The sequence below is a fragment of the Atractosteus spatula genome, chromosome 28 (genome assembly GCF_055471065.1).
Source record: "Atractosteus spatula isolate fAtrSpa1 chromosome 28, fAtrSpa1.hap1, whole genome shotgun sequence".
Lineage (NCBI taxonomy): Eukaryota > Metazoa > Chordata > Actinopteri > Semionotiformes > Lepisosteidae > Atractosteus > Atractosteus spatula.
The window spans coordinates 3500932-3524934 of NC_142733.1; the positions used below are offsets into that span (position 1 = coordinate 3500932).

A 24003-nucleotide genomic window follows, 5' to 3' on the forward strand; every position below is an offset into this window, starting at 1 on the left:
GCAGCGGTGGTCTGTCTGTGCGTTGTACATACGTCTATTTAAAAAAAGAATGGAAATAAAATCAGATGGCTTCCTTTTACGAGACGTCAGTGCTGCTCGGACGGTGCTTTGTTCTGCTTGTGGGTTTCTGTGTTGAACCCTTTCTATCCTGGGTGGTTTTTTGGGGGGGGGGTGGGGAGGAAGGGGGGCTGCCTGCAGAAACGGGGGTACACTGTGCTGTTCGTCATTAACAGTGCCCCCAACTGGCAGCTCTTCTGCAGTACTTTAGTAGAGCCAGATCTTCAATTGCAAGTTGATTAATCGGTTTATCAATTAGGCAATTAAGGTGCTGGTGCTGGTTTATCGTTAAACTGTCATGGAAGGGATTGGAAAGGCCCCCAGGTGAGTCTACACACTGCAGCCTGTTCTGGTGAAGCTGACAGGTCTTTGAGAGGTTTTCTTTTTTAAAACAAGTGCCATTTCCAAAGCTGGAGTTTTCAGTACTTTCCACAAGCACAGCGACTCCTGATTTCTCTGACTGACACTTGTCCTCGGAGCCTTTGGAGGTGCGGTCCTGTGTGCCAGCGAGGTCCAATTCGGTTGTTTTAGCCATCAGACACATTTAGATGAGCAGGGCTCTCCTTTCACTCGTGATCCTCTGCTTGTCCATATGATTCAGAGCTGAGGGTTTTTTTCATGGCGCAGTGACACAGCAGGACCAACTTAGTGTGAGATGGACACAGATGTTGGGACACATCAGAGGGGTGGACAAGTCTGGCTGCTGCCTCCAAACGCTCCAATGAGTCACTGAAGGGAGAGGGATAGAGGGTTGAATTTGGTGCATGTTAGTGGGGTGAATGCTGGAAGGTTAAAGCCATTTATATCCAGGATTGGTGGGGTCGGAGTTGGTGTCTGTCCCACAGTATTGTTCTAAACACTGCATAGGGGATATCCAGTGGCCCTCAAGGGCCATTCCTGCATTTAGGGTGTCCAGCACTGACCTGTGTTTTCTCTGGATTTGTTTGCATGTGTAGTCTAATAGCCTATAATGTGGCTTCTCTACAACAACAGGCAAAGTCTATGCTAAGTTATCATCTCTGCTGGAGCACGATGGTATCAAACAGCCTGTATCAACTGATGAGATCGGGTTGCATCAGGGCAGTTGGCTCAGCAGGTGGGCTGGGCACTCAGCTGCAGCCCGAGGTGAGCGTCCGTCAGCAGAACAAGAAGTCCTGAGATGTACTGCAGCTGCTCGAGGGTCAGCAAACGCAAAGCAGCCGCAGCTTCACGCCCTGAGGAAAAAACTTCACTCTGATAAAATCTCTGTTAGGCCAGTATCGCCCTTTAACATAGCTGTCGTGCTTAAAACTTGTGTAAGAGAAGACTTGAGGTCGCCTTAGGTCATTGCTCACATTCCAGAATTAAGCCTAATCCTTTCATAACGTACTCAGGTCTCAAGTCAAGGCTGGGTGGAATGATGAAGAATGATGCAATGATGGAAAATCCTGGCCTTAATGTCAGTGTAGAAATATCAGACTGGAACAAGGACTGCTGGGAAATGATTGTTTACTGTGTTTATGTAAACACCCTGACCTGTCCGTTCTTTAAAGCATGTGCCAAATGTAGGAATGGCTCTGTACTGGGTTTCTTTTCAACGCAAACAAGACCCGATACTTTTTAGCTCAGTGTTGGTGGTGTTTGGTGTGGATGCTAACGTGAGGATAGTTGCATGTTTACATTCTATCCTGTGTGCCTGAATCCTGAGCCCTCTCAGGTTCTGGAATGTTCAGTGGTCAGGCTTAGTCACGGATTTAGTCAAAGCCCTGCTGCGTTGCTGGAGCAATCCATCTGCCTACAGCTGTGCGAAGGATTGTGTTGGTTCTTGAGCAGACTTGTTGGTCTGAAAGTGTCCTGTTGATGCATGAGCACATACAACTGGGGAAAGGTAAGAGCATGAGAAACATATGAACAAGAGGAAGCTATTTGCCATGTCATACTATTTGGTAGGGCAGAAGCTAACAGATCCAAAGAACTCATCTAGCCGTTTCTTGAACCAAGCCAAGACTTCGGCTTCTACAACGCACACCACTTTGTGTAAGGAAGTGCCTCCTGTGGCGTGTGGATTTAGGAGAAATCCACTGGAACTGGGAAGAAGCATATCCAAGGGAGAAGAATATGAAATAAAGGCACACCAAGCACCACACTTCAAGAACTGTCTTCCTGGCCAGCTTCCGTCTTGCAAGGAGAACCTGGTTCATCGGCAGCTGGACAGAGGTGTGTCGCGGATGAGGTCTGGAATTGCTGGAGTGAAGGGAGGTGGTAAGAGCCGAGTTCGGAAGAGGCAGGAATGCAGGGTTCACACAGAGGCTCCGTGACCTCGTGTGCATCTCTCTCTCTCCTCACAGTAGCAGGATCTCCTCGTAGCTGCCCGGATGCTTCATCTGCTCCAGTTGGACAGAGTGTCGACGCTGTACCCTTTTCTCCTGGCCGGTCGCAAACTTGGAGCCGCAGAGCGAGCGCCAGGGAGGCTTCTCCGTGGGAGCAGGAGGTCCGAGCCCGGCAGGTGTCGGGGAGGGACCCGAAGCGAGTGGTGGGAGGAAGCTTGATCGCGCCTGGGAGCCGGACGGCATGGCGCCCTCTTGTGGCCGCCTCTCGGGGAGCTGTCTTTTCCCTGTTACGTCACCAGCGAAGACGCCCTGGGAGCCCTCAGTGGACTCGATGGAGAAGGACCTCCGGCTGGGTGCGGACGAGAGCTGGCCCTTTCTGCCTGGCGCCTGCCTGCTGCCCTGGGTTCCCACTGGGGTGGGGTCCACGTTGTTACCGGGCTGAAGGTGCAAATCGGAAGAGCAGGGGTCTGGGGCCAGGTGGGGCAGCTGCAGGAGGGGTCGGTCCGGAGCAGTGGTCAGCGTGTTCCTGTGGCCCAGCACCCTGGATTTGGTGGATGTGGGCAGCTTCTCGATGGAGGATCTCCTGGGCGACTTGCTCGTCTCGGGGGCTGGGGTTCGGGCCTGGGCGGTTTCGGAGGAGGAGACCTGTGCGGAATCCGTGCTCTTGGAGCAGGAGGGTCTTCTCGACACAGCCAGGACCCGTAGTTCAGTTTCCAGCTGCCCCTGCTCCGTTTCCTCCTCCTCCTGCGCCCATCCTCCACCCCTCAGGCTCTCCTCGTATGCGTCCTGCAGGTGTGTCAGGTTGTGAATCTCCAGCCAGGGCTCCGATCGCAGGCGGTGGTGCTGGCAGTTCTTGCCCGCACAGCTGTCCAGTTTGGGCCGAGCGAACGCGTTCTCTCGCAGCAGGGCTGGCGCCCCTCTTTTGCTGGTCCCCCGGAAGTCGAAGATGTTCCCTCCCTCCGCTTCGGAGCTGGGGGAGCCCGTCTTGAGCTCGATCTCCGAGGGAGACGTGCAGGAATCCGGAGAGGAGTGTCCCTCGTCGGCCGGGGAGGGCGGCACGTTCAGGTACCTCTTGGTGACAGCGTGGCCCGGAGCGGTGAGGTCTTTGGAGATGATGATGATGTCCCGGCCCCTCTCCCTGCAGGCGTCCAGCAGCACCTGCAGGGTGGCCTTCTCCTTGGCGTTGACGGCGTAGACCAGCGCCGAGGCGCCCGCGTAGTCCTCCATGCTGGGGTCGGCTCCGCGGTCGAGCAGGAGCGCTGCCACCTCCGGCCCCGCCTTCTCCCTGCAGGCGTACATCAGGGCGGTGCGCCCCGTCCTGTCCTGGCCGTTGGGGTCGGCTTGGTGGTCCAGCAGGTAGCTCAGGAGCTTCAGCTTGCTGGTGACCGGCTGGTCCCCCTGCCTGGTTTTGCAAGCCGCCAGTAGCGGCGTTTCCCCTTTCTGGTTGCGTTCGTTGACCTGGGCCCCGCCTTCCAACAGGAGGCGCACCAGCCGGATCTTGCCCAGGTGGGCCGCCTTGATGAGGGGGCTTCCGTCGGTGAAGTATTCCCATGGCTCGCCCATTTTTTGGGGGTCTCCGAATCCCCTCTCACCAGCCTCCCCGCTCAGGACCTGGGGCCAAGTCTGTGTCGTGGAGATAGGGAGCTCTTCCCTCTTAGGGGGGACCGCCAGTGACACCCCCCCCCCCCCTCTCCTCTCAGCTCCTTACAGCTGCAGAGTCTTCAGTTCTTGGGTCGCTGCCCAGAATCCACTGCAGCTCCTGTTGCCAGGCCAACACTGAAATGATATTTATAAGGTGTCATTGAAGAGATAGAGAGCAACGCAACACTTTTTTTAAAACAACGGTATTTCCACCCTGGTACACAGACCATTCATGCTGAAATGACAAAGGATAAGGTAAGGGCGATGAAGTTGAAACCAGATGCTGGCTCAACACATCTGGATCTCTTTGTGCTCAGAGGTGATGCCAGCAGGAGGGTAGAAACTCTTCTTTTTTTTTGTTTGTCTAATACAAAATCTGTTTGATTTTGTATTAGACTCTGAGACAAACTGATCAGAATCTTATGTGTGTCAAAACGTCACATTCGTATCGTGAGCTGGGGGGGGGTGGTGTGGTGGGAACAGGCGCATCTCTGACTTCTGACTGATTCAAATGTCGGGCCGAGTAGAAAGACAGTTCGGATGGGAGAGTCTGGCTTTTCTAGCCAGAAGGAGGGCACTTTGAAGCTCTCATTTTCTGAGAGGACCCCAGCTGGGATGAAAGAGCTGAACAGCGGGGAGTAGGGAGGGGGAGACGGGCTGGTACAGCGTGGTCTCATGGCACAGTCACGGGATGTGCTTTCTTGGTTCAGTCAGCTGGGATGATGGCACATTCCCCCCGCAAGGATATTGCTGTAGCCAGAGACACCCCCCCTGGAAATCCCTAAAACTCTGCTTTCTTAGAGTAATTAGTCTTGCTCAGATCCCATGATGGGATTTGAACTTTAGCCGACCAAGTCCAACGTCTTTAAGTGTCTTCCCTCCTGTGAAAACCCTGCCACTGTGCTGCAAAAAGAGCACAGCGCTTTCGCTGGAACCACGGAGCTTAGCCATGAGTGTTCTGAAGGGCCCTTAGTTCCCGATCTGTGCTACAGCCCCAGCCTCCGTCCCTCAGCTCAATGCTAGTCTGTGACAGCGAGCCAAGCGGCTGTGTGTGTGTGTGGCGAGGAGCTGTCAGGTTACCTGGAGCACCTGTGCTATCAGATCTGCCCTCCATCAGAGCCTCATCATTATTGCAAAGAGGAAGCCAGATACATCACAGCCTGGGGATTATCTTTGCACATAATCTCCGATTCTTAGAACAGGAAGTTCTGTGATGAGGTTCCAGTTCTTTTGTTGTGCTCTTAATTGCTTCCTAAGAAAATTGGGATCCTGTCTTGAGAGGCAGTCTGCAAATCTGAGTTTCTGTTTCTTACGCGATAGTGATGATGAGCCGTTGTGGCCATGAAGCTCGTAGGCCAGTTTTTGGGTCACAGGATGACTGTACCTGGAGGATGCATTTTTTTTTTTCCAAATAGCACTTGCATCGCCAGCCCCCTTCCTTTCATAACACCTGCTACTAATCCAAAAAATACTGTTTGATGAAAGTGACTGTGTTTCAGTGAGATCGAGAACTGTGCTCGCAGTGTGGAAAATACACAGCCAGCCGGCGGGTGGGCCATGCCTAATAATAATAATTGCTTACACTTATATAGCGCTTTTCTGGACACTCCACTCAAAGTGCTTTACAGGTAATGGGGATCCCCTCCATCACCCCCAGTGTGCAGCCCCATCTGGATGATGCGACGGCAGCCATAGTGCACCAGTACGCTCACCACAGTGGGGAGGAGAGCAGAGTAATGAAGCCAGTTCATAGAGGGGGGATTATTAGGAGGCCATGATTGGTAAGGGCCAATGGGAAAATTGTCCCGGACACCGGGGTAACACCCCCTACTCTTTTCGAGAAACGCCCTGGGATTTTTAATGACCACAGAGAGTCAGGACCGCAGTTTTACGTCTCATCCGAAGGACGGCGCCTGTGTCCCCGTCCCTATACTGGGGCATTCGAACCCACATGGACCACAGGGTGAGTGCCTCCTGCTGGCCCCACTAACACCTCTTCCAGCAGCAGACTTAGCTTTCCCAGGAGTCTCTTCTCCAGGTACTGGCCAGGCTCACACCTGCTTAGCTTCAGTGGGCTGCCAGCTGGGAGCTGCAGGGTGATATGGCTGCTGGCCCTAATAAACCCTGGTCTTCTTTCTCTGAGGCTTGAAGGGCGAGTCTCGTGTGCCCTTGAACCGGTGCCTTGCAGGCTCGGGGCGATCCTGTCACTCACCTCCAAACCAGCCCGCCCCCCCGGCTCAAGGTCATGCAGCAGCGCTGGGGTCGGAGGTCAAAGAGGATTGACGTCTCTCAGGTCTGTTTCTCATCTCGGCATTCCTCTGCAGGAACGTGTCCTGTTCTGGCCTGTTTTTAATCCTCAAGGGCACCACCGTCAGTTTCCTGCACATTCCAGTAATATTTTGGTGTGTTTTCTATTTCTTGTTGGTTACCTTAGTCTGGGGTTACCCGCCTCATCCATTTTTTACCCTCATACTGTAAAAGGAGAATTTACAGATAGAGGCACTTAGAAAGATATGATATGCTAAAATATGAGGAGTGACAACAAAGGGAGCTAACATGTTGTATTTTTACTTCTCCCTTGGCAAAAGCTTTCTGTTTGCAGAACAGATGAACAGTACGATCTGGCAGTGTTTTACTCTATTTTAGTACTGCCCAGTGAACTGTAATGATACTAGTCTATTCAGAAACATGGAAACCCCCCCCGAATCTCATCTTGCTCCCTGACCAGTAAGGTTGCAGCTGCAGGAAGGCTGGCAGATCTTGTTCTTTCAGCCAGCAGTGGAGTTATAATCGCACAAATCAGTGACAGACCGCTATCCCAGTGCGGATATCGAGTGCACAGTGTGTGGATCTTAGTGTTTTGTTATGGTTCAGTGTCTTTTAAACTACAGCGAGAGAGAGAGGGTGGCACACGGACACTTTGCGTTAGCGGTCAGAAACAAGGCTGTGCGCACTGCTACAAGGCTGTAGCAGACAAGATTGAACTGTTAGTGAGCCAGGGCTGAGGTGGACACCACTGGCGGAGGTACCAGACAAGAGTTAGGCATGCTCACCTGTGGAGAGATGGGTCCGGCGGCCAGATGTTTCTGAATTCCCAGGAATCCAGCTGCATGGGCTCAGGCAAAGGCAGGAACTCCAAATACAGCTATCCGTCCTTTTCTCTCTCCCCCCGCCCCCCCTGACTTGTCCCTTTTAACTGTCCTGGAAGGAATGAAACCAGTGTTTTCTTCCCACATTCAGATGGGCACAAGGCCTGGCACGCTCGATGGCACTGGGGCCTTCCTCGGCAGTGAGGTGAGCAGTCCTGTGTGTGGCCAGACGCCCTGCTACTGTTCTGCAGTCTGTGTGACCTGTGTAGCAGTCTCTGCGATCTGTTCCCACTCCCACCTCCTCCGCTGCATGTGTGATGCGTGCCCACAGGGGAGGGAGAGGGCGGCGCAGGCGGACCGCACAGGGAGATAAATGCCAGGAGCTGGAGGCGGGCACCTGCTGCGTGTGTGCGTGCGTGTGCATGTGTGAGTGAGCCCAGCAGTGTGTGGGCTGTCTATATGCCTGTGACAGATGCTGCCGCTCAATGGCGTGTGGAGGGAAGACTCCTGAGACCCTTTTGCTTGTGTGCATTTGCAGTAATGTGAACTTGCTTTGGGAACACCAACCCAGCAGTGACCTGTAATTTAACTAGAGCTGCAGACCGACGGGTCAGTGGGAAAAGCATACGAAATATTTTTTTCTTTGAAAGCCAGCTGCTGATGTCGAGTGTTCTAAAGCTGTTTTTTTTTCTGTACAGTGTCCCCTTTCCCCACTGAGACTAATCAATCACTCCTGTACCGGTGGCCTAACGCCCAGTGTCACACTCAGGCTTCAGTGACAGATCACCATTACCAGCGATGTCAAGCGCCATGGGGAGGAGAGGTAAGGGGATATAATATCGTTTACTTATTCATTTGTTCACACACACACACATGCAGCAGAACTGTGGGATTTTCTCTTCTTCTTGAGTTTTAACAGTTCCATTCTTAGCATAATTCATTAACAGCCATTGAAATGGGCATGTTCGTAATAATGTACAGCAAATAATAATAATAATAGTAATTGCTTACACTTCTATAGCGCTGTTCTGGACACGCCACTCAAAGTGCTTTACAGGTAATGGGGATCCCCTCCACCACCACCAATGTGCAGCCCCACCTGGATGATGCGATGGCAGCCATAGTGTGCCAGAACGCTCACCACACACCAGCAAATCGGGGGAGGAGAACAGAGTGTGGGCCAGTTCAGAGATAGGGATTGCTAGGAGGCCATGATTGGTAAAGGCCAGGGAGAAATTTGGCCAGGACACCGGGGTAATACCCCTACTCTTTTTGACAAACGCCCTGGGATTTTTAATGACCACAGAGAGTCAGGACCTCAGTTTTGCATCTCATCTGAAGGATGCCGCTGTTTTACAGTACAGCGTCCCCATCCTATACTGGGGCATTAGGACCCACATGGACTGCAGGGTGAGCGCCCCCTGCTGGCCCCACTCACACCTCTTCCAGCAGCAACCTTAGTTTTTCCCAGGACTCTCCCATCCACGTACTGACAAGGCCTGCTGAGCTTCCGTGGGCTGCCAGTGGTGAGTAGCAGAGTGATATGGCTGCTGGCTAGTAGAATGCTTGGCCTTCTTGCTCACATTACGGAATAATGTGCCACTTTTGTTCTTGGTGACCACCATTGGGGCTCTGTTGCTCCAGCTTCCAATACACTTAGAAACCCCACAGCCACATGACTGGGCTGGGTGCTCTACTATCAAGCTGGAAAGGGGGAAAGGCGGAGTAGTCACTGTTAGAACTAGGGGTCTCTCTCCTTTATTGCCTGCACACCTAGGTGCATAGTTGCTTAGAACTGACAACTTGGGGGGGAAGGGAAGGCTTAAATTGGCCTAATTAGCTCAGTACTGGTCCAGTGTAACCACATGCACTGCTCTTTTGCTTATTAAAACCTGCTGGATTGGAGAGCTGCATCATCCATCGAAGAGGTAGTCTTGGCTATCACACTTTCCCCCAGAGCAACACACTCAGTCCCACTCCTGTTGAGGTTTTTATGGAGGATTAAGATGAAAGTATACACTAAAGACCATCGCATGAACAATTTAGATATTTATTTCAGCTTCTTCTCTCTCAGCTTCCCAATAGGAAATAACGGTCCATTCACACACACGCACACAGCCTCTCTCCCGGGAGGCTGGACAATGAGGTCATCTCACTCCTTTCACTTCTGAGACAAGCAGTTCATCACAAGAACAAACCCCTTCAGGGGGGCAGTTAGACGTGGTGTTTTTTCCTCCTCTTTTTTAAATTAGAAAAGCAAATTGGAGGTACTGGCAGCAATACCTAGAACTCTAGCACCTCTTACAGAAACTTTACAGATGTTCGGAGGAAAAATGGCAGGGGTGCAAGATGGCCAAATTTGATTTAGTCCTTATTGAAGAATGGAAACAAAACGCACCGAGCTCATCTTCCGCCTTCACACGGCACCCCATTGCTTTAAAACTGTTCATTGACAAAATACAGCTGGAATTCTAACAGTTTTAAAAATAACTTTCAAACACTTAAAAAAAATCCTCCAGAGGATTCTCAAGGTTCCGCCTTTTTATACAACAAGAAGTCCCAACAACAAAAAAAGTAAGAAAAAAACGTGACAGTGCGCTCCTGCGACTATCCTTAAAAAAAAAAAGACCAATCCTGGGGTCTGGTCTCTGGGACGTCCCGCCTTTACAAAGCAAACAACACTACCAAACAGAACAGCTACAGCAAACTTAACAAAAAAAAACAACAACAAACGGATAATTTTTATTTTCTCAGGCAAATGTCCGCAAACAGGAGAGCCCTGTGCCCAGGCCAGAGCCGGGCGCCGCTTACCCCACTGCCAGCTCTAGTGGAAGCCGTTCTGCAGCAGTGGCGCGTGGTACCCGTTGTCAAGGGCGGCGGCCTTCTTGACGGCTGCCGTGGGAACGGTGATGCTGTTGCACTCCTGGGGCAGACAGCCGCTGCGCGTCTTGTGCTCAAGCTGCATGTGATTCTGTGGGGGGAGCCCGAGGCAGGCTCTGTGGGGGTGGGGGGGGGGGGGACAAAAGTTTGAGGATTTTTGAAATCAACATTCTCACCTAGAAGGCACTACAGTCCATGGCTTGGAACCACAGCACTTGCCATCGTCCTATTCCACTCCTCTCATCCTGGGCTTCCATCTGTACACTGTACACTGTATGGCTGATGGGGCTGTCTACTGCTCTAAGGATATCGGCATTGCCTTGCCCAACCTCATTCAAATCAAGACTCAAAACCTTGTTCTTTAGAAGGGCTTTAGTTAACTGGTTCTGTGTCTGCCCCTTTGCTTTCCTACTGTATTTCAAACCCTTGTGTAATTCATGCTTTTTAAATTTTACTTCTTACTGCAAAGTGCTTTGAGACACCACTTTTAAAAGGTGATACTGTATATAAAATTATTGAGAGACGCAGGAAGCCCAACACATTCCTTTTCTGGTACACCTGGGTACCTCCATGATAATCACCTTGTATTTAGCACAGCAGAGGTAGGCAAACCATTTCCCACTAATTATGCAAGCAATCATTAATTCAATAACATAAGGAGTCTATTATAATGCTGGCTATAACTCCAGTGCTGAAGTGCCAGAATCCATCAGGTTTTCTAATTTGAGAAAAACCACCACCGGGTGAAGTTTTAAGCTAATAATGATCTCACTTGGGTCATTAAGAGCAGCACTGGAAAATAAACCTGGAGACACTGAGGCCCTAGAGACTGGAGCTGTGGACCACAGAGCAATGGGTTGATGTGGGCAGGGGAAACCGCACTAACCTCATGATGTTCTCAATGCAGGCGCGCTGCCTGAAGAGGGCGTTGACCACCGGCGCCCCCTGTGGGACGAGGGGTGCCTTGCACAGGTAGCTGAGCAGCGAGAGCACGCTGTGGAAGGTCTGGAAGTCGGGGCTGTCCTCCGTGCGGAATGTGATGCGCTGACACAGCTCCGTCAGGATCACCAAATCCAGGATGATGGGGCTGGCCAGCAGGGAGTCCTGCACCAAAACAGATGACACACGGTGCCCATCAGCTCTCCCTGCTGCTCAGAGCTCATTTACTGATTCGGCACCTCTGGGAGACCCGAGAGGAAGCTTTCCCACCCCCCTCCCCCCCGCCAGCAAGCAGCCAAGTAAAAAGCTAGTGAGGCTGGAAGTTCAAATCTCCAAATCAGTTTATTTCTTAAGCAAGGTAAGACCACCCAGGTCGATAGCAGCATTACTTGGAACACTGGGATTGACTGGGGGTCTTCCTTTGGGTTAATCCCCTACAGCGAATCTGATAAAGTCTTGAGTTTCTAGAGTGCTAACGAGCCACTTAATGGATTCGCTTACAATAGAAAATGTTTTATAAATCGCTCTCTCCAGCTCAACGTGAGACGGGGCTCCCCCTCTTCCCACTGAGATTCTAGTCAGGTGCTCACCTCGCAGGTGTTGTGGATGACGATGGTGTTGGTGCCCCCCAGCATGATCTCGGAGGTGTACTCGTCCATGGCCCGCTTGCTGTCGCCCACATAGGGCACATACTTGATCACCACCTGCGGGGGAACATCCAGAGACTTGTCAGAGCGCCCCCCTTTACTCCCAGAAATTTGAACCAATAAGAGGTTCCCATTTGGTAGTAGCAGTTCAGTGCTCCAAGAACCTCATCCATCTGGGTCTCGTGCAAAAACACAAACCTCCCGTTTTTCTACGCCTTCGGATGTAAATTTCCCCCCAAAAAACCCGGCCACCTGCACCCATCGCAACCCCATCACTCCCTTCTCTGCTGCCTGCGCCTGCCCCAGGGAGAAGGCAGAATTTGGCCTGACCAAGCAACACTGTTCGAGGTCAGTCCTGCCCAGACACCGATCCAGAAGCTCTGCAAAAGCCTTTAGGCAAAATCCTATCAAAGCTGTGGCTTCTGCTCGTCAGGAATAAAACCTTCGACACTCGTCTGGGGAATGTCTCTCAATCGCAGAGAATCAGCCCTGCTATGCTATCAGTAACACAAGCTCGTTTTTCTTTTTTTATACCACCTGTTCTGCTGGCTGGTAACTCATTTCTGCACGAGCGCTGCGGAAGTTCAGTGCACACTCACGCAGGAGCTCCAGCATGGTCTCCTCCTGCTGGGGCAGGGTGTGCTCGCGAGACTCGGACACCCCCTAGTGCTGATGATTTAACAGAACAATTCTAAACCCTTCCCAAGGCCTTTCAGATCAGGCCCCGATACGTTCGCTTCCCAAAGTGCATTGCAAGCATGCATCGCCATGACAACTGAGGTAAAGAGCTGGCAATGGCTGCAGCCTCGGGGCTCAAATCCTCCTGCACCCCCACGCTGCCCGCCTGCACTCTGGCTCATTCAGCCTCAGTACACAGCCCCCAGCCCTGGACTTCACCCCCCTGCACTGAGCAGCCCTGCTCTCAGCCTGCCCCTGCACTGCACGCCTGGGCACCACCCCCGGCCCGGCACTCACACAGTGGTCCGGCTTCTCCCCCTCGGGGTACAGCATGCGGTTCGACTGCACCACGTCGTCCACCACGTTGCTCTTGGAGATCTCCTTGGAGCGGAACTGCTGCGGTGCCGACAGGTTCAGGCCGTCGTTGTTCCCCAGGTGGTTGTAGCTCACGATGGAGCTGGGCTGCAAAACACACACACAGCCCTCGGGCTGCCTCACTCCGTCGGCCATGACCGCCTCTGCCTGGTTTCTGCAGCGTGAAAGGGAGCACCGTCTCTGGAGGTACGGTTCAGCTCGGGTGCTTATTGGGTGCCAATATGATCCTGTCCTTAGAAACAAGGCTCAGTGGTTGACGGAAGGAAATCTCACCTCAAATTATACATCATACGTGGTTCAGACACCACTTTTTCTCCAAATCCCTCCAATGGAAAAGAAAGAACGAATGCCGACTTGGAGGCAAGGGCAGCATGGTGGTACAGTGGTTGGCATTGCTGCCCTGTAGTGCTGGGCCCCTGGGCTCAAGAGGGCTCTAAAGCAGAGCTGCTGGTGGGGGGGGGGGGGGGGGGAGCTTGCATGTTCCTCCCTGTGTTCGCATGGGTTACCTCTGGCTGCTCTGGTTTCCTCCCAGAGTCCAAAGACATCCCAGTAGGTTAACTGGCCCTCGTGTGTGTGTGTGTGTGTGTGTGTGTGTGTGTGTGTCCTGTGAGGAACTTGCGTCCCATCCAGGGTGTACTCGGTCTTGTGCCCATTGCTTGCTGGGACAGGCTCCGGCTCCTCCACGACCCTGACTTGGATGATGTGATCAGAAAATGCAGGGAAGGAGGGATGGACCCAGGGCAAAGGGAGAGGACCAGCCCTAGCAAGGTCACCCAGGCTCACCTTGATGCCGGCGCCAACCAGGAAGTCCACCAGCACGGACTTGAGCTTGGTCTGGCCGGACTTGAAGTCGTCGCCGGCGATGAAGACCCCTCTCTGCACGGCCAGCTCCACGGCCCCGGGGACGAAGGTGTTCTGTGGGGAGCCGTTGATGTAGGCGCAGCCCTCCAGGATACTGGCCACCGCAAAGAGGGTGGAAGGGGACACCTCGCCTCCTGCCTGGAGAACAGCAGGACCGGACTGAGCACAGGGTACAGGACAGACAACAGGGGTGTGGTGGCTCTGTGGCTCAGGATCTGCACCTGTGGCTTGAAGGTTGCTGGTTCAAATCCCATAGCCAGCAGAGGAATCCTACTCCGTTGGGCCCCTGAGCAAGGCCCTTAACCCCAGCTGCTCCAGGGGCGCTGTACAATGGCTGACCCTGCACTCTGACCCCCCGCTTCTCTCCCTGTCTGTGTGTCTGTCTCATGGAGAGCAAGCTGCGGTCTGCGAAAAGACAAATTCCTAATGCAAGAAATTGTATATGGCCAATAAAGTGTTCTGATCTTATCCAGCAGGATACTGAGCAGCTTGAGCTAGGCACCAGTTCTATATTGTGCAAAATACGATACTGAGGCTTTTATTTAATTGATATCCGTCTCTGCCCCTTCGTATCTTCTACTGCATCCTAAACCCCTCTGTGACTTTTTTAAAACTCTTTCCTGTTAAGTGCTTTAAACTATATTTAGAAGCTCCACATAAAATAAAGTAATTATTATTTATAGTAATAGGTTTATTCCATGCTGAAATGCAAAGAAAGAAAACAATGTTTCGGCTGTGGAGCCTTCTTCAGGTGTGAGCTACCTTTTCTCTCTTCTCTTTTCAGCAGGGAATAAACCTATTACTTGTTCCTTTGCAGCCTACGCATGCTGACGCAGCTCCCCACCTGAATTAATTATTTATATACAAGTGATCGTACTCCCATTTTCCTGCTGGTCCAGTAGCTGTAGCTGCTCTGTATATCCCGCCATCCATCCCAACCAGAGCCCTGCTTTCTACATGGTGACAAAATATGCCTGTTTCAGTTGAGAAAACACAGGACTGCTTCTTTAACTCTCTCAAGTCTGAGTTCTCTCACAGTAAAACCCCTGGGGTCTGACACACACCTGAAACAGTATTTTACAACACATGGACACCACTGTTACTTGGTAGATGGACTACCAGTTACTAGCAGGTTTTCTGCCCTCAGGTTACTGGCAAACAGGTCACAACAAAACCGATGTGAACTGTAGTCTGCAACCACCCCCCCAGCTCTTGCAAAACAGACCGAGCCCTTGAGAATCCAGTCCTACAGGTCTGCCACCACCTGGGGGCCATGAGAACAGCACCCAGGAGCAGCTGTGGTGACCAGACCAGCACAGCAGCTCAAGCCACTGGGCAGCACGTCAACCCAAAGGAAGGAAATGGAAAAACAGACCGGACAAGAACAAGGTCAGGCTGAGGTCATGGCAGGGTCTACACCCCAGTCACGTCTGAAGGTGAGGAATTATGGGAGCCAGCAGCAAGGGACAGGGACATGACAGCAACTTCATGGGCAAACCACAACAGACCACACTCCAGCTGGGGCCGGAGGTTAGTCAACACGCCCCCCGCACAAGCTCAGGCTACAGTCCTTGCGAAGCAAGCCCAGGCCATGCCAGCTGCCCTCTCTCACCTGGATGGTTTTGAGCAGGTTCTGCGCGGTGTCGTTCACACCAGGGACGATGTCGCAGAAGCGCTCGGTGTTGGCCGTCCACAGCACGATCACCTTGTCCACTCCGCTCTGCTGCCTGAAGTCCCGGATATCCTTTCGGATTTGCTCCATCTGCAACACAGAGAGGCAGGCGGCCTTCAGCCCAGTCCTTCAAGAGCTGAGAAAAGCAGGCCTCCTCAGAGCATCATGGGAGAAGATTGGGACTTGACCAGATATGAATGCTCAGTGCTAGATCACAAACGGTTCTATTTTTTTCCCCCCTCCCCTGACAAATTTGCTTAAAATATTTTCTTAAAAATTATTTATATACAGAATTGATTCACAGGTGAAGTTAAAAACAAAACAAAACAGGGTGACATCAAATTTTAACCGTCTGGAGCTCCCACTCAACAATTGTGGAAGCCCTCACTTAAGAGAGGGATACCTCCTTGATTTAGGAGTATTTACCCCCCCCCCCCCAAAGTACTGCTGCTGCCCTACACTGATCTCATGCAGAACGGTGCTCTATGTCACAGCTGTGTCTACATGAAGGCTGGCCAGAAGCAGAGTGAAGGGCTCCCCTGGTCCAGCAGGGCGGCGCCCTGCTCCGACAGCCCAGATATCAGTCTGTCCCCCTACCTGCTCCTCCATGCTCCCCCCAAGGACATTGTCAGCTCTCTCCCCCTGATTGGCTGCGATAAACTCGGGGATGTAGATGGAGGGACGGGGCTTCAGTTTGGCCATGTGGGGGCGCAGTTGCTCCTGCAGGGACCAGTCCAGGACCTGGGCACGCTCCATAGCCCTGGCCAGATCCAGTGAGGAGATGTCCCATCCTGCAGACCAGGAGGCACACGGGCCAGTTAGACACTTAGAACTTACTATTTTTCCAGTCCAGTAAAATGTTTTATTAATGGCTGTATACAGAGAATCGTATAATAAATACAGAGCATGCACAAAGAAACACCATGCGTTACAGAACTGCAAGTTAACCAATTCAACAGAAGTTGCATAAGAAATAGCTGAATGTACAAAATGTAGGAAATAATGCAATACCAAGTACAGTTATTGCTTCTTTAATTACACTATTCACTGTATTCTGATGATCAATTCAGCCTCTGGTGTGCAGCAAATAAACGCTTATTTTCACACACGCAACAAGCATTAGCAGAGACAGGAAGAGGGGTGCTCAGGAGTCTCGCCCTCGGGCGAGAGCGCTGCCTGTGGCGTTTTCACCTGCAGCACCGACACCTGGGAGCGTTTCTCTCTGCCGTACGGAGGTGGGTGCAAAAGCATCAGACAGGAACACCCACTCCCCACCTACCGTCGAAGACGATGTCGTTGGGGTGCACCATGGGCAGCAGGTCATGGAAGGGTACGAAGACATCGCCCTCGGGCCCGGTTCCCAGACACACAGTGGAGGCCTGGAGCAAGGAGCCGAAGTAATTGGCTTTCTAAAGGGGGGGAAGAGAGAAAGGCAGCAACACAGTCAGATTCTGCTCCCGGTTTAGGTGCAAAGATGAAGCATCCCAGACAAAGGGGACCGCAAACACCATGGCGGCGTATTCAAGTACCCGTTCTGACCCAGTGTCCCATGAAATGAACACGATATCCTGGTCTACTCCCGCACTGCATTGCCAGCCTGCGTTACAGCTGGAACAAATTAACAAGGTAAAATACAGAATTGCTAATTGCTTTGTGCAACAGTAGAACACCCAGTAATCCAAGATGCAAATAAAAGTTGTAAATTATAACTTGAGTGACACTTTAACAAGACGGGTCTTGCTCCAGGTCCTGGATCCTGTATTTGAGGGCGGCAGGGTCCAGTAGTTAACACCTCCGATTTTATTTCGCTAAGAAGTTGTTTCAATTAGCAACCGGAAAAAAGGGCTGCACTGTGCACACACATCATCCAAGTGTATTTTCTATTTTAGTTGCTTCATGAGAGCAATCATTTGATTTTTTGAAGGGGTGCACTATTTGGAACGGCGGCGGCGACCCTGCTCCTCGGCCTTGTACCCCCCCTCACCTTCCAGCCCGTCTTGGTCCTCCAGGTCAGGCCCAGCCTGTTGGCCAGCACGGCCGCGGTCACCGTGGTGCCGTTGTTGCCGCCCCAGCCCACCAGCATCACGCCCAGCTTGGGCAGCTTCCTCTCGGTGCGGAAGGTGTAGTGCGTGCTGCGGGGCGTCACCTGCGGGCGACGGGAGACACGGGGGTCAGCGCCCGGCTCGGAGCCGCGCTGCAGCAAGAGGAGGCCGTACGGACCAGCCTGCCCAGTCGAGGAGATCATTACTACTGCAAGATGTCCTGGACTGGACCACTACTGGCGTTAAACATAAAGAGCTGAATAATATTATTATTATTAACTCCTCACACTTAAAGAGCTTTTCTGGACGCTCCACTCAAAGCGCTTCACAGGTCATGGGGATCCCCTCCACCCCCACCAGTGTGCAGCCCCACCTGGATGATGCTCCAGTCCGCTCCCCACACACCAGCTCTCAGTGGGGAGGAGAGCAGAGTGATGAAGCCAGTTCAGAGATGGGGATTATTAGGAGGCCATGATGGGTAAAGGCCAGGGGGAAATTTGACCAGGACACCAGGGTAACATCCTACCCTTTACGAAAAAAGCCCTGGGATTTTTAATGACCACAGAGAGTCAGAACCTCAGTTTCATGTCTCATCCGAAGGACGGCGCCTTTTTACAGTAGTGTCCCCGTCACTATACTGGGGCATTAGGACCCACACAGACTGCAGGGTGAGCGCCCCCTACTGGCCCCACTAACACCTCTTCCAGCAGCAGCCTCAGCTTTCCTTCAGTGGGCTGCCAGCTATGAGCTGCAGGATGACAGAGCTACAGGCACGAGTGGGCACAGGAGCTCGGGTCCGTTACCTTGTATGTGCCATTGTCCCGAGAGACGGCGCTGGTGTGGTAGGAGTACTGTGCCTCGATGTAACGCTCAGTGTATTTCACATTGGAGCTGTCCACTCGGATTTGTGTGGCCATGGTAGAGACCTGCAAAGCACAATTAAAAGACTTCCAGCATTTCCCAATGGGTACTGACCGACGCAATCATGCACTTACTGTGGCTTTGTGTACAAGAGAGATCCTCATTGAGGACTGGACGACTAAATGTAAAAGAGCAAATGCTTTAAACTGCGCAGAACATAAAATGACAGCAAGGACAAAAGACGTCCCCAGCAATAAATAACTGTTAAGCAGCGCAGTGATTTTCCTCTTCAAAGAAATGTCATTGCACAAAGGTTGAATCTTGGTCTGGCGTACAAAAAAAAGATGTTAAATCCTGCAGTGCGTACACGCACCTCCTAATCTCATGTACAGTCAAGTCCTTCTCGGATTAGATACTGGAATCCCATTGGACGGAAGTCCGTGACGTACTTCTTACCCCCCCGCCAATCACAACGCGCAGACCAGCCAGTACTTTTCCGTGCTGCATTTCTTTCCTACGGGGGGACTACAGACGCCGAACTTGCGTTCCAGAAAGTTCCTCTCCGAAGACCCGCAGAGAATCTCAATGACCTGAACTCGCATAACCGCGAGGACAACGCGACCAAGCGGACATCCACGAGCTTCCACGACTGATCGATCCGAAGCAATAGTTTCTGTGCATTACAGCCCAACACCAGTAATGTGTCGACAGAAAGCCTGCCTCGCTGCTCTGATTTTGTATGAATTTTGATGAATGAAGAACATGCAGTCTGTTCATTCTACAGTAGTTGCCTCATTTTACACGTTTAAATTAAACGGATTCCTGCAAATACAACCTACGTAACACGCAAGGTAGCGTTTACATATGGATCATTTTAGAACTCTTCTTTCTTCCTGAAAAGGAGCAATAGATGTATTGTTCACACTATTTTACTCGCCCTAAGGTGTCGTCATTTATAACCTTTAACCAACATTGACCGCACGCTAATGCATAATACACACATTTCACATTATCATGGCGTGATAATACACATAAAAACTGTTGGTATCATAACGTCCTTGCTTTGGTTTCGAATAACATCGCTTGACTGCGGGTATTGGGCACTACAGCGGCAGCCCTGTTATTTTCCACCAGACAAAGCCTGCAGGACAGTGGTGACGTCACCCGCGCCTCGGCCAATGGGCGCCCATGTTTACTTCCGTTCCGCAATGCACGTGACGGCATGCCGACTGCACGAGTCTTCCAGAAAGCTCTTTCCGAGCTGAGCTACTCCTGGTGGGAGGGGAGCACGATTTTCGAAGCAGACCTTTCGATTTGGGGACAGCGGTGGTCCCTAACCGCAGACTGCTTCCCCTCTCCGGAGCTCGGAACTACGAAGAGTCGGAAACTCTGAATCCCGGGCCTGCCGGCTGGTACCTGGTGCCCAGACCAGGTGCCACAGTCCAGCAGTTTCCCAGACGCCACCACTCGGATGAACGGTTCATTTTGCAAGTGCATTCCATTGAATGACACCGTCTTCAGCCTGAGGCGGGCCGTGATGGGGGCTACTTTAGGAACACTTGATTAATCAAATCTAGAACCCGTGCTAACCGGTAAATGTTTGCCTAAATGTAAACATAAATATTCTCTTCTCCTACCCCGGTAATGTTAGCATTGCTTCTAAGGAGAGTTATTACACGTCACGTGTTTAATCGCGAGGTTATAAGCTTGCCCGGAAGTTCACCTCACACCCTGATCTGCACGCATACCAGCACAGCCCGAAGCACGGAGCGCGTCTCTACAAGGTCACACCTGTGCGAACAGCACGGCTACAGAACTGCTTCCACTGTCTGTGGAGTGGCAGCGTTTTTCCGAGGTAGTTTCTCGTATTTCCTCAGTTTTCTGCAGTTTAAATACAGTATCTACAGGGCATCGCACTAACAGGCTAGGCTAAATCATCTTCAACGAAAAATGAAGACACTAGTAAAAGAAAAAGCCTACCTTTAATACAGTCTGGGATTAAGACGCACAAAGGGAAGGCCGAAAATGCAAACGGATGCTGTAGTCTTCGTTCCGACAGCGAGTGCAGAGATGAGTTTCTCTGGGAAGCCGATTAGCGCAGACTGTCCGAGAGAGACGTAGACGAGAAGCGGAGTTTGCAGACCGGCTGCGAGACACACCACACCAAGCGATGTGCGCGTTTTGTTCAAATTGTCGGACTGCGACGTCTCAGCTGACTCCCGGCACTTATAGAAAAAGGCCCCGCCCCGCCGGGCCCCTTCGCCCCGCCCCCCGGGGTGGTGTGATGCTCGCTGACACGAGCTTGAAGCAGCATCTGCGCGGCGGACGCGTTGTACTGATAACCGGTATTTCACTGGTGACGAAACCGAGCCGCTGCGCCCCCCCCCCCCCGAGCCAGGCTGGGGCTGCGCATGCGTAACGAGCGCGCCGCAGCCTGCGACAGAGCTGAGATTCCTCGTGGGAGCCGGAAGCGGCTTTTCTGAAGGCTCTGGAAGCTTTGCATCGACTCCTCTAGTTGAAAACAGTGCTGCCGTCTTCTAAGTCCGCAGCCGACCCGTTTGCGGAAAGCGTATGTACTGTGTTGTGCAAATAAACACGGAACACGTCCATCCGTATCAGGGCGCCTAACGTCGCACTTCTGTCACCTAGGCAATTTTTAAGATGGGTAACACAGTCTCTTTAAATGAACAATAAAATTCTTCTGGGCGGGAGCACGCTGGCCCGTAGCACAGTGAGGGGTGAAGTTCAGCCCTACCAGAAGGTTCTAGACTATTGGCATCTTTCAGTTAGCGCCTGATTAAGAGGTAGAGAACACGCAGCAGTTTGACTTCTGTTCCACGTAGTTCAGTAAATTCTTTGAGGATCGAGCGACATTGTGTCTGAAGGGTGTCCAGTCCTGGCCCTGGAGGGGTCAGTGTGTCTGCAGGGTGTCCAGTCCTGGTCCTGGAGGGGTCAGTGTGTCTAGTCCTGGTCCCGGAGGGGTCAGTGTGTCTGCAGGGTGTCCAGTCCTGGTCCTGGAGGGGTCAGTGTGTCCGCAGTGTGTCTGCAGGGTCCTGGAGGGTCAGTGTGTCTGCAGGGTGTCTAGTCCTGGTCCTAGAGGGGTCAGTGTGTCTGCAGGGTGTCCAGTCTTGGTCCTGGAGGGTCAGTGTGTCCTTCCCCGTGGTCACATGCTTGCTCTGGTTTTCTCCTACACCTCAAAGACGTGTTCCAGGTTAATTGGGATCTCTAACCCCCCCTTGTGTACAGGATACTGTACTGTATGTAGAGTAGCGCTCCAGCTCACTCTCTCTTATTCAAGATGGATGGTCACAGGGCTGCTCTGTACAGTTCTGATTCCATTCGGTGACGAGGGCACAGATTAAATCAAAGCCGAGCATGATTACTCCAATTAAGCAATTAAAGCCGTTGGATGATGTATATGCAACAAGCATGTGCACATTGTTTCAATTAACAATCAAGAAAAAGGGGGATGCAACTTCTTAGCAAAATAAAATCAGAGATGTTAAACATTGGACCCTGCTGCCCTCAAATACAGGATCAAGGACAAAGCAAGACCTGTCTTGCTACTTATCACCCAAGTTATAATTTACAACTTAATTTGCATCTTGGATTACTGGGTGTTGTACTGTTGCACAAAGCAATTAGGATTCTGTATTGCACAATTAATTTTGTAACATTTTTCTGTTGGACGGATGACATTGCAGACCTTGCTGGCAGTGGGGCAAAAATTTTCCTAAAGCAAAGCAGGAGCAGTGCTGTTGTTGCAACGCCCAGCAGAGCACCGCTCCAAATTCAAGGAAAGGCAGACAAGTAGATCGGCTCGGAGTCTTTCTAGGAATGCGGCGTGACACGCCCAGTCCTGCTGGCCTCAGGCACTCCTTTTACACCAGTCCTGCTTCTTCACCGGCCTGAGGAATCTGCCAGGAATGACTCCTGTGCTTTACGAAACCCGAGAGCTCTCACAGACCACAGATTCCCAGCGGATGGGCTCTGCACAAAACGCATATCCCTCAACTGGGGGGGAATAAGCAGGCGGCCTTCCTCTCCTCGATACAGAGACACGTGGAGGAAAGCACATTCCTGTTGGGAAAAAACCAGAACAGATACCAGCAGTGCCAATGTTTCTGCTCTCACATTTGCGCTGGCCGTTTCCGGAAATTTTCCACTATCCCTGTACAAAGGGCAGCTGGGCTACTGCCAGTCCTGGAAAACGGAAAATTCCACAGAAATCCCCTGCAGGGCCTGCTGCCCAGAGAGCAAGACTGAGAAGAGACGGTGTCTTACAAGGCTACTGCCTGCACTGCTCATTGCACGTCAGTCTGCAGAGACCGTTTCGGGTTAACGAGATCAAATCCCATTAACCTGCTCCACTTCGGTGGGGCTGCAGGATCGAACCGGAGTTGTGGGAGAGGAGGAGGGGACATGCCCTGGGGGTCTGGCATGCAGCTGAGGGCTTGCAGGAGTGCACTCCCACAGGCAGCAGATCGCTGACTTTCCTGACTTGGCATATTCCACAATGTTCCTCGCTGATGGAATTAAACGCAGTTCTGGCCCTCCTGCTGCAGGACTGTCTGACTCCAAGCAGGGCCGAGTGATGATGCCACTACAGGAGAACAGCCTGCTCTTCGGCTTGCAGGGCTCATCAGTTTCATGCTCCGCGTTCCAGTTCACCAGCTAGATCAGCGCGTCAAGGCCAGGCTGCTTCTTTCTGGGAGGGGCTCTTTGTGAAAAGGACTCCAAGCTGGGGTGGAAAATTCCCAGGAAGGAGCTGAAACGCATGCAAGCTAAACAGTCCGACTGCGAAGGTTATAAGGGGTGGTCAGTAAGAAAAATGACTCTTTAGTGCTTAACTGTGAAAACAGAAGAGTGCTGAAAAGTTAATTTAGAAGCAAAGACATCCCAAGTAGTTAATCTCAACGTAGGTTAACCCCTCACAGCAATCAGACTAGCAACTAGACCAGCTCTGGCTTACAGATGACTTTGGTGAAGTGCAAGCAACACAAAGGACTGTTTCTGCAAAGATTCATGTGACCCTTTGGATCATTAGTTATGCTTTCTAGTTAGCAAGGAGACAATCTATCCCTATACCCTACCTTTTAATTTATTGTGTACTTTAAACACGTTATGCATAGAGTATTGCACAGCACCCTGAGTTTATAAATAAATGTTTGGGCTCTGGAGTTCTGGGCTCAAATTCAGGTCAGTCTACAGGCCTGAACTTGGACCTGCAATGAGTAAATATTACTGCTTCAAAGGAAAAAAAAGAGTCCAGATTGAACTGGCAGGTTCTGAGCAAATCCTCCTATTGGATCTCAGCTTTCAAGTCAGTCAAAGTGAGAGGGGAAAAAAAGGCACAGGATCTTCATTTCAAGCACCTAAACAAGAGGCTTTAAGATGAGGTGCATCTAAAGACACGTCAACAGATCAGCATTTTGTTTTGCAAAACAAAAGAAAGTGGAACTAACCAGAGGTGGCCACCATGAACAAGCTGCAGCCGGGTAGCCTGAAATATCGCAGGCAAACTAGCAATCAAAAAGAGTTGTGGGTAAAAGACGGCACGTCAGTCCGCATCTTCCAGCTCGACTCCTCAACTCCCATCACCACCCTGGCCTTCTGCCGTTTCCCACAATGCCCCTCGGAACAGAGGCTGTAGTCAATGCCAGCAGCCATCAGGGCACGGTTGGGAAGAAATTGCACACGGACCACTGAAGACATGAAAACACCTGGAATCTTCCAGTGTGCTGCAATGGCACAGCCTCAGCTAGGATCAGAGAGCTCTGTTCCTTGCCGTTTTTCTAGAGCATTCCCTGGTAGCAGGAGGAGAGAGAGAGAGAAAGCACAATGGGAAAAAAAGATTTTAAAGGCAATTTTTATAATAGATATATGCAGCGTGGACTAAATCACTGCACCCTCCTGGCTTCTAATCTTTGAAAAAAAGCAAGTGGAAAAATC

The 24003-nt window shown here is 51.6% G+C and overlaps 2 protein-coding genes across 2 annotated transcripts; both read right to left on the reverse strand.

Moving 5' to 3' along the window:
- Positions 1–2378: 2378 nt before the first annotated feature.
- On the reverse strand, positions 2379–3929 carry LOC148813762 (uncharacterized). Its single transcript, XM_088907514.1, has one exon. The coding sequence runs from the start codon at positions 3927–3929 to the stop codon at positions 2379–2381; it is 1551 nt and encodes a 516-aa protein (XP_088763640.1).
- A 5201-nt stretch (positions 3930–9130) lies between these two features.
- Positions 9131–20261, reverse strand: LOC148813763 (inositol-3-phosphate synthase 1-A-like). The gene is made up of 11 exons (XM_088907900.1): positions 20032–20261; positions 17994–18116; positions 17133–17294; positions 16428–16557; positions 15746–15939; positions 15089–15238; positions 13399–13614; positions 12538–12702; positions 11506–11619; positions 10863–11080; positions 9131–10092 (listed from the first exon to the last, which is right to left on the reverse strand). Exons 2-11 carry the CDS (start codon positions 18105–18107, stop codon positions 9921–9923), a joined length of 1635 nt encoding a protein of 544 aa, XP_088764026.1. The 5' UTR covers positions 18108–18116; positions 20032–20261; the 3' UTR covers positions 9131–9920.
- Between the last annotated feature and the right edge of the window lie 3742 nt (positions 20262–24003).